At 49.0% G+C, this 15,935-nt stretch overlaps 1 protein-coding gene across 2 annotated transcripts in view; it reads left to right on the top strand.

Annotated features, from left to right (window-relative positions):
• Positions 1-15,935, top strand: part of LOC113606677 (ADP-ribosylation factor 2) — a 100,075-nt gene that overhangs the window by 68,394 nt on the left and 15,746 nt on the right. Inside the window, exon 5 of one of the 2 annotated variants that reach the window (XM_027081339.1) lies at positions 9,534-9,739. The exons of the other annotated variant lie outside the window; for it this stretch is intronic. Within the exon in view, the coding sequence (XP_026937140.1) occupies positions 9,534-9,677 (144 nt within the window). The 3' untranslated portion in view covers positions 9,678-9,739. Of the gene's footprint in view, positions 1-9,533; positions 9,740-15,935 lie in introns of those variants that run through there. 2 annotated transcript variants of the gene reach the window in all.

Here is a 15,935-nt window from a genome sequence, read left to right as displayed (position 1 = left end):
GAGATGGAAACATTAAGTGCTTTGATCTGAATTGCTAATATGTCAAAATGCCTTTCATTTCCATGGTATTCCTTAGAAGGCCCTGACCAGGAGCTCACGGAGGAAGGGTCCAATGGAACGTTAGTCCAGTTACTTCTTGTGACATCACCTCCTCCAGGAAGCTTTCCTGGAGTCACCCCCCTACCCAACTGAGTTGGGAGAGAGGACTGATTCTCTGCCCCTTTGTCACCTCACATGTACCTCAGTATTACAGCCTAAAGCTCTCAACTTCCTATTGTCCCCAGTTCTAGCAAAGAGCCTGGCTTACACTAATACATCAATAAATGAAATTGAATTCAATGAGACTGAAAGTGGACATAGGAGTGATTGCTTCAGCAGTTTCCCCTCCTCCTTCCCCTTCACTTTGGCAGGGAGTCATCTGTGATCCTTCTGGGGGGTGAGCATCATGTATGCATGGGGATGGTCCCTGAGGGCTGCCATATGGACGCACTCATGCTGCCAGGCTGGCCGTGTGCCCCAGATCCTGGAACTGTCAGCAGAGATGGGGATCTAGTCCACAGACTCCAGCCAGGTAGGGGGTACTGGGGACATCCACCACCAGGTAGCCTTGTGCTTTTTGGGCAAATCATTTCCATCCTCTGAGACTCGTTTTCTCCTTTATCAGGCGAGGCAATTAGCCTGGACCCTTTCATCCCCGATGTTCCATGTCCTGTGACTCTATTTATCATGACCCCTGGGAGAGTCCAGGAGTGACAGGATGAGGGCCAGGACAGAAAGATGGAGAAGTCAATTCCAGCAAGAGGTCGAACGGAGCGCTGGACCCGATAACCTAGCAAAAAAGGCATCCTGCATATCGAAGTTCTGAGCCAAAGAGGAAAGTGCAAACCTTCGAAGAGTTCCTGGATCTAGTTCAATGTTCCTGCCAGGCTGAAAATCTCTCTCCTTTTTTATTTTCTGCGGTACGCGGGCCCCTCACTGCTGTAGCCTCTCCCATTGCGGAGCACAGGCTCCGGACGTGCAGGCTCAGCGGCCATGGCTCACGGGCCCAGCCGCTCCGCGGCATGTGGGATCCTCCCGGACCGGGGCATGAACCCGTGTCCCCTGCATCGGCAGGCGGACTCTCAACCACTGTGCCACCAGGGAAGCCCCTCTCTCCTTTTAAGATGTAAAAGATTTGCTCCCTGAGACTATCTTCAATCATGTTCTATCCCTCTCCAGCCACTACAGGCAACACTGAAGAAGGGGGAGTCTGTGGTGATGAATTAGGAATCCGTAGATATTCCTCCAGAGCTGCCTGTTAAACTCAAAGCACGTTTTGGCTCCGATAAAATCAGATCAACCAAGAAAATCCCTCAGTGGCAGCGCACTGGGGCACCCCCAACCCAGAGCCTCACTGCTGTCTCCCCAGCGTTACGCGCCTCGGTGCCTCCACACCCCCTGGGCCTGGGCCAGCTCGTCGCTGAAATACAGCGAAAGGACAGTGGAGAACTTATATTTTTTTCCTCTCAAGGGGTGACCCACAGAATAGAAAAATAAATCAATGGAGGAAGATGAAAGTAAAATGCAGCTTCCTTCAGGGAACATTAGGGTGAGAGAAATAGAAAACGTTTCCATCGATTGCTTTTAAAAATCAAGAATGGGGAGCATGTAACTCTAGTCGGTAAATACAACCAGTAATAGAAATACACTTCAGTTATCTACTGTGGTCAGTTATTGAGAGAGGCTGAAGACAGAGGAGGAGAAAGAGGTTCAAGGAATGGGGAAGGGGGAGAGAAGCAGACTCAGAAACAGGTGACTAGAAATAAGAAAAATATCGAAACCCAGAGAGAGGCAGAGAGAGAGAATGCGAGCAACAGATTCAAAGAAACAAAAATGCAGACAAAAAAAGAGAAGCGTGTACACACAATGCACACGCACAGGCACTCAATGTGAAGAGAGACAGAGGTGGAGAAGCCAAAGCAAGAGAGAGAGACACCTAAGAGAGATATGAGAGGAGATGGCAAAATGAGCTCATCAAGGAGAACACCTATTTAAAATAAACAGGGCCATCTACAGTTGGTTATTTTTTTTTTTAAAGAGACAAACATTACCAGAATTACTTCTTTTTTTTCAGAATTGCTTTGTAATGTGTTTTCATTCCTATCTAACTTTGAGAAGCACGTACACTCTTTCAAACCCATTTTCCTCACGTGCCACAGCAGGAAACCCCTCGTTCATTGTTCTGGGAAGGAAGACATCAACCTCAGATGGTAGCCTTTTAAGATGATACCACTGCTATGTTTTCACAGCTGCAGACCTAGGGGGTCTCACCTTTCACTGCAGCTCAACGGCCACATTCAGCTCAACCCTGTACACCCGTTGAAGTAAACCTTGTTTGCTCAGAGATCACTAATTCGGAATCGGGGATGATTCCAGCAGGGCCAGAGCTGCCCGTGCCACTCTGTCAGAGTTTGCTGATCAAATGAGTGAGGGAATAAGATGGCAGCAGATGTGCTGGGTGGTGAGCACCAGGCACTCTGGCCACATTGTACTCAGCAACAGCTTCCCAAACCTGCCAGCCACTCTGACACCTCGCAGCCAGGAGCACCCTCTCCTTCCTCCCTGCCTCTGCCTGGTAAAATCTTCCTATCCATCGCTCATCAGTCAGTTCATAGGTACTGAGCATCTCCTCTGCGATCCGTCTCCAACACCCCTATACTCCCTGGGAGTTAATCGTTCCTTCCTCTGGGTTCTCATTAATAACATCGGTCGTTGCTATGCTGCAGGTTTGGCATACTCTGTTAGAGCAGACTTTCTCAACCTCGGAACTGTTATTTGGGGCTGGGGGCTGCTTTGTTGTAGGGCTGTCCTGTGCGTTGTAAGATGTTTAACAGCATCCCTCGCCTCTACCCACTAGATGTCAGTAGCCCGACCACGCCAGTTGTCACAACTGAAAATGTCTCCAGTCACTGCCAGATGTCCCCAGGGGGAAAAATTGCACCCAAAGATGCGGTATTAGAATGAGCTGTTTGGTTGTGTCAGCCCTCAGAGAGGGTGCATCCTCTGGACCCGCAGTGCTAGAATGGTGCCTGGCGTGGAGAAATCACCTGGATCCCATGGAGGAAGGATCCAGACCCTTGGACTGGGACCCTGGGCAGGCAGACGTTGAACTGGCCAGCTGTGCACATTGGTCATGCTAATCATTGCAATAGGAGCGTATTGGCACTTGAGGTCTGTAACCAAATCCACAGGTCTCTACTGAATGCTAACCTACTATGAGCTGTGGGGGACACATACAAGGAAAATAAAAGCTTCTACATTTAAGGCACATGCAATGATCTAGTTCATCAGAAAAAGCCTGTAGCCACGGGATGCTGAGGTAGGAATATCAGGCAGCTTAGAATGAGGTTCTGAAGCAGTGCGGGTTCCTCTATAAGGAGTTAAGGACTTAGACCAGAGTGGTCTGCTAACTCCTGTGGAGGGCGTAGGACACTATGTAGAACTCGACCTGGGCCTTTAAAGATGGGTAGGACTTGGATGAGGGCAGTGGGGTTGGGATAAGTGTGGCGTTGCCTCAGCAGGGAGCGTCCACCTCGTGGGGCAGACCTAGCCAGCCTGGCCCAAAAGTTGGTTCTTGATTCAGGGAGGTCAAGTGTCTCCAAGTATGTCCGGAACAGCTTTCATTGGGGTCACCTGGGATACTGGTCACAAATGCAGATTCCTGGTCTGCCAGGCTCAGTGAATCAGTTTCGCTGGGGTGGGCCCAGGACTCTGTATTTTTCACACACACACACCCCCAGATGATTCTGATGCTTGGTTAAGTTTGAGACCTACTTCCTTGAGGGGAGGGCCATTGAACAGGCTTAGTAATAACCTTGGTCTTCCATTGTGTGCAGCCTATAGGGTTTACACAGTCTAACAGAGCATATGAGTAAACAGGAAGTAGAGCCAGGCTACCAGGGTTCAAATCCTGGTTCTGTCATTTCTAGCTGTGCAATCTTGGGCAGTTCACTTGAAACTTCTGTGCCTCAATCTTCTCTTCTATAAACTGGAATCAACAATGTCCCTGCCTCGTAAGGTCTTTGTGATGATTACATACATGTGTATTTGCTTGGCATGGTACCTGGCAGTTAGCAAATGCTCACGTGGTAACTATTAGTCATTGTCATCATTATTTTAGCATTTGATGCTTGCTAAAGGTTTCAGAGGGCTGAAGCCACCTTTCTTTAAACTATGGTCTGTCGGGAATTCCCTGGAGGTCCAGTGGTCAGGACTCTGTGTTCTCACTGCCGAGGGTCTGGGTTCAATCCCTGGTCGGGGAACTAAGATCCCACAAGCCTCTCGGTGCAGCCAACAACAACAACAAAGTATGGTCTGTTACCCACAGCTCTCCTCTTCTCCCCTACCTTGCTCCTAGTTACTCCCAGATCTGAAGTTACACGGGCCCCTCCCTCCTCCGGTAGAAAGCTGAGCTCTGAGGCTTTCTGATGAGGTGAGAGGCAGCCTTGGGACACAAACGAGTGTCCTGGTGGGGTCAGGTCCCTCCCAGTTTGCAGTGTGAGAGGAGACACTTCTTGCCTCCCCGGCTCTGGGGTGGATGGACATATTGGAGGCCCAGAACCTCCTCTTGTCATTGCCAGATGGCAGTGTCACTCCTTAGCAACTCTCACCCTGGGGGGTCCCAAGTCAGAGCAGAAAAGAAGGGAGGGCAGCAAACTGCTCCATTGTATGAAGAGCCATGGCCCCAGCCTTCCTATTTGTACTAACATGACACGGTGTCTAAGACCCTGCACAATGTCCTCCTCTGAGCCTCACAAGAACCCTGAGAGGTGGGTGGGGAGGTCTTGCCCACCCCATTTAAAAAATAATGGCTTTGTTGGGCTAAAATTCACAGACTATGCGATTCACCATTTTGAAGTGTACAATCCAATGGTTTATATTCTATTCCCAGAGTTGTGCAGCTGTCACTACTGTATAATTTTAGAACATTCCATCACCCACCAAAAAAGCACATTTTCCTCACTCTTAGCCCCCAACCTTCCCCCAGCTCTTGGCAACCACTTATCTACTCTCTGTCTCTATGGATTTGCGTACTCTGGACATTTCATGTAAATAGCTTCATACAATATGTGATCTTTTGTGTCTGGCTTCTTTCACTTAGCATAATGTTTTCAAGGCTCGTCCATGTTGTAGCAGGTAGGGAATTCCCTGGCGGTCCAGCGGTTAGGATTCCATACTTCCGCTGCAGGGGGCATGGGTTTGATCCCTGGTGGGGGAACTAAGATCCCACAAGCCTCGCGGTGCGGCCAAAAAAAAAAAAAAAAAAAAACCCAAACATATTGTAGTATGTATTAGTACTTCATTCCTTTTTCTGGCTAAATAATATTCCATTATATGGGTATACCACATTTTGTTTATTTATCAGTTGATGGACATTTGAATTGTTTCCATGTTTTTGGCTATTATGAATAACACTGCTAATAAGCATTTGTGTACAAGTTTTTGTGTGATCATATGTTTTTATTTCTTTGGGTAGAGCCCTGGGAATACAACTGCTGGGTCATATGGTAACTCTGTGTTTAAACTTTTGAGCGATGGCCAGATGGTTTTCCAAAGTGGTCGCACCATTTCCCATTCAAAGTGTATAGGGTTCCAGTTTCTCCATATTCTCACCAACATGTGTTATTACCTGTCTTTTTGATTATAGCCATCCTAGTGGGTGTAAATAGGCACCTCAGTGTAGACTGATCCCACTTTATAGATAAAGACATCAAGGCTCAAAGAGCTGACGCAACTTGTCCAAGTACACTCAGACAGACAGAGGTGAAGCCAAAATTCAAACCAGACATGTCTCACTTCCAAATCCACATGTTTTTCTATTACATCAGGCAGCCCTCCAACTGGACAACTTTGTCTGGGCCTGGCCCAGTCCCTAAGTCCAAGTGGTTCTTGGGATTCACACCTGTCACGGGACAGGGACACTCTGGCCACGAGCTGGTCGTTGTCTGCTCTCCTGGCCAGGCTACCAGCCAATGCTCATTGAACCCCTACTATGGGCCCAGCTCCAGAGATGTAAGTAGAATAAGAAAGGCATAATCCCTGCTTTCAAAACGGACGAATTCCTCAAGATGCTACGTCAAATAAAAGATGGATTTTTTAGCTTCTAGATTTACAATGTGCCAGCAAAGGGCAAAAAGGTGGCCTGGACAACAGGCAGGAAAAGAAGAATGGAGAGACCCCTGGCAGGAGGCGTGGAGGATGATGGTCTGAGCCAGCTTAAGGAAGATTCGGTGCCAAGGCTGGGGGCATGGCCAGAAAGGAGAGGGCCAAGTTAGAGAGGTAGGTTGGACTGCTTTCCAGGATGGGGTTTCGCATGTAACTGAGGAGTGATTAAGAGGGAGAAATAAAGAAGAGGGTTGGAAGACGGAGGGGAGAAAGAGTGAGGGCTGGTCAGTGTAACAATATCACATACATACCTTCCATTTACTGGGCACTCCAGGGCTAGGTACTCTATTGAGTGCTTTGCATATCCTACTAGGTAAATGTGAATATTCTTATTTTACAGATGAGGAAACCAAGGCTCAGAGAGGTTAAGTGCTCCAGCTAAGGCCACACAGCTGGTAAAAATCGTCTGACTTCAAACCCCGTTCTCTTAACCACTGAAACATCTACTGAGTGAATAACTGAGGGATCTGATGGGGGACATGCTGCCAGGGGTACTGGAAATGGCAACCTCGTTCAGCCTCCTTTCTAGAGGGCTGGTAGTTTTGGAAATAGAAATGCTGTGGAGCTGAGGGTTTTTCCTGTGATGGTTTCAGCCTGTTTGGGCTTTCACACTTCAGTTTATAGCCTCAGCCACGGAGGTTTGCTTACTTATTTATTCTTTTTACAGGAAAAAAGCCAATGAATTTTCAATCAATTGGGCTTGAGTATTTGACCAGTGAATCAGAAAGGTTTCCAAGTCTTAGGGTGGTTGAGGGGGATAGAACATTCATCCCCATCTATCCCGAAGGAGGTGGTGCTGCGGAGAGTGGGAGGGCCTGGGGGTTCCGTCCGGGGCCGGCACAAGAGGGCTGAAGGTCAATCCCACAGGCTCTCTCTGCAGGATCTCCAAGCTCTCTGGGCATCGTGTCTCTCAGGGGACAGCAGCTGGTGAAGGCGCTGCTAGTGGATAAAACATCTAGCTGCACGAGGATGGAGTAGCCCAGGGGCAGCACAATTTTCCTGTAAAGGGCCAGATAACTTTAAGCTTTGCAGGATGTCTGTGGTCTCTGTTACATGTTCCTGTCCTCTTCCTTCCCCTGCCCCTGCCCCCTTTTCTTCTTCTCCTTCTCCTTTTTCCATAACCATTTAAAAATATAAAAACCATTCTTAGCTCATGGGCTTTACAAAAACAGACTGTGGGCCAGATTGCCTGCAGGCTAGTTTGCCAGCCCCTGGTTGAGATGTATCTCGGAAACTCGCTTGGATGCATTACTTAACTTCTTGGGGTTTCATATAATATATTTATTGAACACCTACTGTGTGCATACCAGAGAATGTTCACATTCATTGTAATGGAAAAAACATGACAATGAATCAAGAAGCTTAGTTCTAGTGGCTGTAGGGATGAGGTAGGAGGAACAGCAGTGGACCTGGAGAGAGCAGACCTGGGTACCTGACCTGCTTCAGTTCCCCTGGAGCCTGCAGAACCACATCTGTAAGATATGTTAAAAGTAATGTATTCTTTGAAGGATTAAAGAAGCTCGGGAGGAAAATAACTTTGAAAAGCACTATATAATAGGAGCTATATTTAGACAGTTGGAGATACACAAACCTATGCATAGTTGATTGACAGTATAAAGACTGTGTAAATCTATGATATCAGAGATGTCACAGGTTAGGAGAGAAAAGATATGCTGTCATATGGGACTTACTATTTTGGGTACTTTCACCCGTGTTAGCTTGTGTGTAATTTAGGCAGTATATCAATTAGGATTGGGTTTGGCTGCTTCCTATAAGAAACTGAAAATAATAGTGGCCTAAACAGGATAGAAGTATCTCTCTCTCTTTTAAAATGCATAGGTAGGCAGTCCAGAACTTGTAGTATAGCCCCATAGTGTCAAGAACCCATACTTCTCCTTTTGCTCCATCATCCTTGCATGTAGCTCCCGTTCCCCAAGGTCATCTCATGGTCCAAAATGGCTGCTAAGCTCCCTACCTTACATCTGCATTCCAGGCATGTTAAAGGATAAAGGAACAAAGAAGAACAGGGCTAAAGGACACACACCGGCAGACTTTTAAGGAAGTTTCTTAGAAGCTGGCTCTAAATACTGCTGTTTATATCTAATTGGCTATACCTAGCAGCAAAGGAGGCTATGAAAATCAGTCTTTATCCTGAGTGGCCATGTGCCACTCAGTTAAAATTAAGAGGTTTTGTTTTTAAATAAGAAGACAGCGGATACTGGCATAGGCAACTAGCTATGGCTACTGTAAGTAGCAAATTCAAAGAAAGGACAGGTATCTAGGTGGCCAGATCAGCGAGTGCTTCATCAGGGGAGCAAGACTGAACCTGGCCTTGAAGAAACTGATTGTGTTTTAAGTGGTAGACATGAGTGGAATGGGCATTCCAGGCAGGGGAAAGAATATAAGCAAAGGGAAATGCACTCTGTGTGGGATATTAGTCTAACCTGGAGCACTCCTCTAGAGGAGGTTTGAGAATTAGTGCTGGAAAAGATAATATAAATAAACAGTAACCAGCGATCCTACCACCCTGGGTGAGGTATGGTCCTTGACCACTCTGTGACTCCCCAGAAGCTCCTCCCCTCGTCACTCACATAGCCTCCTCCTGCCAGGGCCGCCTCCCCGCCCCAGGAGATGGTCCTTGGGGCCTCTTGGGTGCGCCGTCTCAACACAGGTCCTGTCCATCCACCTCCCCCTGCATCCACCTGGTCCTCGGAGAAACTTGGCATCTTTGCCCCACTAAACCCGGCAGGTGGGGATTGTTCCCTGCTCAATGGTCTCTCTTAATTGACACAGTCTGCTCCAGTTGGTCTCTTGACTTTAGACTTTTTCAGGGGCGAGTTGGGCCCTAGTCTCTATATTTTCTCAGCTCTGGCGGGGAGGGGAGGTCACAGGTCAAGTTTTTCCAAGATATCTTTGATTCCAGGTCCACAGTCGTGTCTGGCCAATGGAGTGCCCTCACTTGGTTTGGGGAGATGGAGACAGGTGGGTCCGTGGTTACCCCAGCTCTCACCATTAGCCGAGGAGTCTGAAAAAACCCACCTCCCTCCCATCACCTCCATCTCTAGCCTTCTCTTCCACACGGGCCGAAATGTATAAGGGGCAAGCATTGTAGAACCAGCATGGGGCCAGTCTTAACGAGTCCTACCCGGGTGGCTCGGCATCTCCCTTCAGAACGTGTGGGCACTTCACACCTGAAGTCCTCAGCCTTGGGGCCTCAGGCGAGATTCCAAGACAGCAGAGCAAGCCCTCACTGAACATCTTGATTACATTTATTGAGCGCTAACCATGTATCAGGCACCGTTAGCTCATTACCTATGATGTTATTACAGGTGAAGAAACTGACAGTAGAAGCGAGTGAGGACTGGAATATCCTGGAAAAAAGTCTTGAGAAACAAGGCCAAGAAAGAGAGGTGGGGCCCGACTGCAGAGGCTCAGAAGCTCAGACTTTCTCCTCGGAGCACTTTGGATTTTGAGCAGGTTGTGATGGGGTCTCAGTTGTACTTTTGAAAATTTGGTCTCAAAGCAAAGCATGGGATGGATTGGAAAGAGAGGGCAGATGTCTTCCCATTAGAATGTGAATACTGGGCCGGGCTGGGGTTTGGGGAGGAGAAAAAGGAGGAGGAGGAAGGAAGGGGAAGGGGAAGAGAGGAAGGAGAGGGGAGAGGGGACCGGGGGGTCAGGAGGCAGAGGAAGGAGAGGCAGGAGGAGGAAGGAGAGAGGATTTGGGTGTTCTGTTTCTTTCTTCATTTGCTCAACAGGAAGCATACAATTCCTGAGCGCCCACCACATGTGAGAGGGGCTCAGATAAGCCATGCAAGGATCATCCATGTCCTGGCAGGAGCTCACAAAATGGAAGTGGACAAACGCAAGGCCCTTGGGGGCTTCATAGAGCCTTCACAAATATAATCTCACTCAATCCCTGCACCTGTACTGTGCAGTAAGCGGGATGTGTATTCTCATACCCATTTCACAGATGAGAAAGCTGAGGCACAAGCAGGTTAACTGGCTCACAGTTGCACAGCTGGGTGGGGGCAGAGCTGGGGCTCAAATTTAATGCTCTTTCTGTTACATCAGGCACATCTGGGTACAGGAAATGTACCCAGAGCTCTGGGGGATTGGAATTGGGTGGAATTGGGCAGAATGATTAAGAGCTAGGCTCTAGAGTCAGATTGCCTGGCTCCAAAGCCTGACTCCATCTCGAACTAGCTGTGTGAACCCTGGGCAAGTTTCTTAACCTCTCTGTGCTTTAGCTCGTTCACCTGTAAAATGGGAAGAATGGTGTCTACCTCGTAGGGCTTCTTGGGCTTCACTCGTGATAGCACACACAAAGTGCTCAGCACAGGCCTGGCCCAGAGTAAGCACTCTTATGTGATTCCACCATTATAGAATCACTATAAAATATAATTATTTTGAGGCGAGTGACACAGGGAAGACAGTCCAGGCAGAAACAACGAGCCAACTCAGGGGGATGTGGCAGAGACCCAGGCCACTGTTAGGACATGTTTTCTATGCCCAGACCCCCTATAATACCCTGTATCTAACCTTTGCTTCCTCTCTTGCATCCTTCTCCCATCCTTCTCTTCCTATCCCTTTCTTTGTCCCATCGATTTTTCCCTTTCTTCCCTGCTGCTCCTTGCTCAGTTCTGCTGGGAGCCCTGAGGGCTAAAGACCTTGCTGACACCTCCGCACCCGCTCCATGTGACTGTGGGCCAGGAGCCAGCCTTCCCAATTGCTTTGACATCTACTGAGGGGCACTCTCCAGAAACATCAGCCGTTCGCCAGGTCTGCTAAAGGACATGGCCGAAGCATCTGGTTTTCCGGAGGGGAGAGCCTTCTGCAGGCAAATGTCTCCCTTCCTTATGCTATTTCTCCTGATCCTCAGCCTATATGATCTCCTTTTTATTAAAAGGAGGAAATGAGAGAGAGGGAGAGGGGAAAGGGGAGGGAGAGGTGGAGAGAGAGAGAGAAATATTCTTACCGTCTGCTCTGTGGTTTCACAGAAGGTAATCAGGAAAGAGAGGAGGGTAGGACCGGGCTCTGTGGTTATCACAGCTATTAGCAGGAGCTCATCTGTTCATCAGCCTGTAAAAAGTTCCCAGCTTTGGCCAAGGTAATTACCAGCCTAGGTGGCTGGCCAGGTTGGGGCATGGGGGAGGTGAGGCTGTCATTTCCAGTTCACCAGCCTCCATTTGCTTCTTGGTCAAGGGGTTCAAATGAAAAGGTTAATTAAGAATCAGAGGATTTGTTCTTCAGGTTAAGTCACGTATACACAGCACAAAGGTCATATCCATACATGATAACTGCTTTTAAAAACCAATCCAATTCCACACGCACGTATTGACATACGCACCTCCTCTCCCACCCCCACCTGCCAACCACATCTCCATCTTCTCTGGACCAGGTGTCTACTAGGCTTTTATCATTACAGAGGCTGAGTAGCAGGTGCGGCATGGGTGCCGCTTTTTTGGTGCTCACTTGGGAAATGCGGCTCATACCCCAATGGCAGCCCACAAATACCTGGGCTCCTTTCACGCTAGCCGCTCACCTGCTGTGTGTCCCTGGGCACATCACCTCCTTTGTCTCAGGGCAGGTGGGAGTAGATCAGCAGTTCCTAATCATGATGGCCTCTGTGTTTGGGGGGGTAAGGTTGTAACAGAACATCTTGGACAACTCTTTATGCCTCCTCCTGGGATTCTGATATGTGCCCTCCACCCAGTGTGGTCCAAACCGTTGGTCCAAGTTGTTGGTCCACGTAGTGGATGATGTGAGGTGTCACCCTGATCTCTTCTTCAGGACCAAGGTCTTCATTCCTCTAGCTGTTGGGAGTGCTGGCAGATGCCTGTCAGCTGAGTCCCTCTCCAGGACTTGCCCTCAGCCAAAACAGCCATCTCACTCAAGGTCATGCCACCTTCCTGCTTCCTGGGGGCAGCCGGCATCCAACTCTGAATGTGGGGATGTAAATACCCATCGCTTTTGCCTCAGCACAGGACAACTCAGAAGTGTCATCCCAGCTCCAGAGCTCCCTGTAGAACTGGCTGAGAATTTTGTTGACGCTTCAGCCCAGTTCAACTCCTCTCTCTGCCCAGTCCCACTTTGTTCGCTCTCCTCCCCAGCCCTCACTCCCAGGTGTTGCTGCCAAAAGTACTTTCAATAAGTTTCCTATGTGTAAATTTATTGAAATTTACAAATCTCCATTTCAGAGTCTGTTTCCCAGGTAACCTATTATAAGACAATACAAAAAAATTGAGAATCACCAGATTCGATGCTCACCAGGGCCATCCACTCATCCATTCAGCAAACAAATGCTTGGCACCTAGGCTAACTCTAGCCCTAGAAGTCTTCCTGAATGAGGAAGGATTCCAAGTGGGCCTTGAAGGGCAGGCAGAATGTGAAAGGAGGAGGAGAGGCAATAAATTTAATGGAATTGGTGTGTGTGTTGTGCTGGTTGTATTTGTTTTATCTCAGCCTGTGGAGCATCCACCACAGTGGAGATGCCGTAAGCAAACGGATTTTTGAAATGATCATGGATTACCAAATTTACTAATTCCAGCTTTAGAATGGTAGTATCTGACCTCTACTGGGTGCTGGATTATTGCCCACTGAAAATTCTATCTTTCTCCTGCCATGTGATGTGTCACACTGGCACCCCTCCGGGAAGCCCTTTTTGTTTGTTTTTTTGTGGTATGCGGGCCTCTCACTGTTGTGGCCTCTCTCATTGCGGAGCACAGGCTCCGGACGCGCAGGCTCAGCAGCCATGGCTCATGGGCCCAGCCGCTCCGCGGCATGGGGATCTTCCCGGACCGGGGCACGAACCCGCGTCCCCTGCATCGGCAGGCGGACTCTCAACCACTGCGCCACCAGGGAAGCCTGGCACCCCTTCTTTAAAGTGGTGACCCATCTCCACCCCACAGCTAATATCAAAAAGCCAGAGGAAACTCCCAGCCCCATAGTATTATTTGCAACCTTTGTCTTGAACCTGCCAGCACTTTCCACTTTGAATCTTCTCTGAATTGTCCCTGCAGGCCTCAGCTGCTGGCCCCTTGTCTTGTCCCCTGCCCAGGGCTTTGCCGACTTTAATGACTGAGGTTGCCTTCCCAATCAGCCTTTGACTCTCTCCTTATCTGCATTCCAAATGTGTTCTTCATCCCGTCCGTCTTCTGCCAAGCCAAGGGTCTCCCCAGCTCAGGCCAGCCCAGGCTCTATCCCAGCGTCACCCCAGGTGGCCAGGTGTTCTGTTGGCCTATAACCCCGTGACTACAGACCATGTTGGGCACTATTGAGATGCGTATCTGCAGCTCTTGGGGGTGCTTGGGGACTGTGGCTCTGGCTGGGACACAAAATTCAGGTGGTCTTCTCATTCTAAGCACAGCAAGCAATGTAGTGAAATCCCTTCCTTTCCAGGGTCCTTCTCCCACGTTTTCTTCTCCCACCTGGCATGGTGTGGCTTCTGGCTCCCGGTGCAGTCCCCCCAGGAGAAAGGCGTGTTTGAGGGGAGCTGAGCGCTCAAGGAGGCAGCTGGAGGCTTTGTCTTGAAAGAAATCAAACAGCCTGGGAAAAGGAGGAAGAGAGGCGAGGTTCTGTCCATGGTGCTGAAAAACAATCACAGAAATAATCAGCCGCTGAGCTTCTGTTCACGCACTGGCACTCAGCTGTGCACTATGAACAACCCAGGGGACACAGGGAACCCAGTTCCTGCCATAAACAGTCTTTTAATCAAGCTGGAGACAATAAAACACGCATGTGAGAACACACAGGATTAATCCTAAACAGTCCATATAATGATGGGTCTCAGAAAACTGCACAGGGGGAAGGGCTCTGGCCATCTTGTTAAAGAGATCCCTGAGACAAGCCCTGTTTTAGGAACTATGCCCTTTAAGGGGGGGGAACCCCACTTTATAATGAAATGTTCTTTCTTTAGTCACCATATCTTTCCCTAGAGTATTTAAAGCCTAAAGGTCTTGGATATAAAATCAGTTGATCTAACTGCAGCAGTGCAGTTTAAATTTAAGTGCTAATGCTACGTTTGAAATGTAAACATATGATTGGTTTCTTAGTTATGTCTTTAAAAAGGATTGGTAGGCAGGGACTTCCCTGGTGGCGCAGTGGTTAAGAATCCACCTGCCGGGCTTCCCTGGTGGCGCAGTGGTTGGGACTCCACTTGCCGATGCAGGGGACGCAGGTTCGTGACCTGGTCTGGGAGGATCCCACGTGCTGCGGAGCGGCTGGGCCCGTGGGCCATGGTCGCTGAGCCTGCACGTCCGGAGACTGTGCTCCGCAACTGGAGAGGCCACAGCAGTGAGAGGCCCGCGTACCGAAAAAAAAAAAAAAGAATCCGCCTGCCAATGCAGGGGACACGGGTTCGAGCCCTAGTCTGGGAAGATCCCACATGCCACGGAGCAACTAAGCCCGTGTGCCACAACTACTGAGCCTGTGCTCTAGAGCCCACGAGCCACAACTACTGAGCCCACGTGCCACAACCATTGAAGCCCGCAAGGCTGTAGCCCGGGTTCCGCAACAAGAGAAGCCACCGCAATGAGAAGCCCGCTCGCCGCAACTAGAGAAAGCCCACGTGCAGCAACAAAGACCCAATGCAGCCAAAAATAAATAAATTTATATAAAAATACAAAAAGGATCGGTGGGCAATTTTTGTCTGGGTGCCCAGCCCCAGACTGCATGGCCATGGTCTCAAGCCCTGCTTGTCATAGTCACGCCCAGCTGTCCCTCTCAGCAGGAGGCTCCAGAAGGTCACTGCTGAGAGAGTGCTGTCCCTCCTCAATCCCTCCTCTGCCCGCAGCATTCTCAGGACCTGGGCCCATGGCGACAGTGCCCATCCCCCTTCTCCACCCTCAGCATGTGCCCTCCCTTGCCTTGAACGGGGAGAGGCTGCAACTTGGTTCTCCCTCTTTAGCTAGGGACCTCCCTGCCTTCCCCACTCATTTGCAGGAGGGATAGGAGGAGGCACCTTGCCCATGTCTTCATCCAGACTGTATCTTTGTGAAGGTCTACTACTCACAGAGGAAAGGAATTGCTTTAGCTCTATCACTGGAATTGGAAAAGTTGGTATTTCGTCAGACCAAAACACTGATCCCTGACTAACTTGCTGAATGAGGGGCAGGTCGCACGTCTATTGGTCTCAGTTTCTCCTTTAAACTAGAGGAATTGACTGGATGGTTGAGCAGTGTTCCTGCTGGTTCATCCTTGTAGTCTGTGAATCGGAAAATGTTGGCTAGGTCGTTACTCACCTTGGACATGTATGGAACCCGTTCATCGAGCTCACTCCCTGAAGTCTTAACTTCCTGACAGCTAACACTCTGGAAAGTTTCCATCCATGGGCATACTCTTTATTCTCATATGGGACTGTTGCTTTCAATTTTATTTGGTTTCTTACCAGTGGAGCTGGGTTAGATAACACGGACCCTAAAGGAACCCTACACCCGTCTCTTTCCTGAAACCTTAACCAGAGCCAGGCTCACTGGCAAGACCCTTTTTAATTTCTATTAACTCTCAAGAGAAAAGGCAGTGGGTATGACCAGCCCCAAAGCCTCATCACCTTGGAAGGAGAAAATAGAGAAGAAAGAATAGATCTTCACCCCTCCAGACAAAGGTTTCACTCTCAAGGCTTCAGGAAGGGGCTAAGTAATGCCAAGAGGAGGCTTGTGCAGGTGGGAATGTGGGATAAGACATAAACCCTGATTCAGTGCGTGACAAGGATTCCCCAAGAAGGTTTCTTC

The sequence above is a fragment of the Aethalodelphis obliquidens genome, unplaced genomic scaffold (assembly GCF_003676395.1).
Source record: "Aethalodelphis obliquidens isolate GAN/ISIS:26980383/991018 unplaced genomic scaffold, ASM367639v1 scaffold44, whole genome shotgun sequence".
Classification (NCBI taxonomy): domain Eukaryota; kingdom Metazoa; phylum Chordata; class Mammalia; order Artiodactyla; family Delphinidae; genus Aethalodelphis; species Aethalodelphis obliquidens.
The sequence above is the reverse complement of the archived record's forward strand: the minus strand, read 5'-3'. Positions and strand labels throughout refer to the sequence as shown.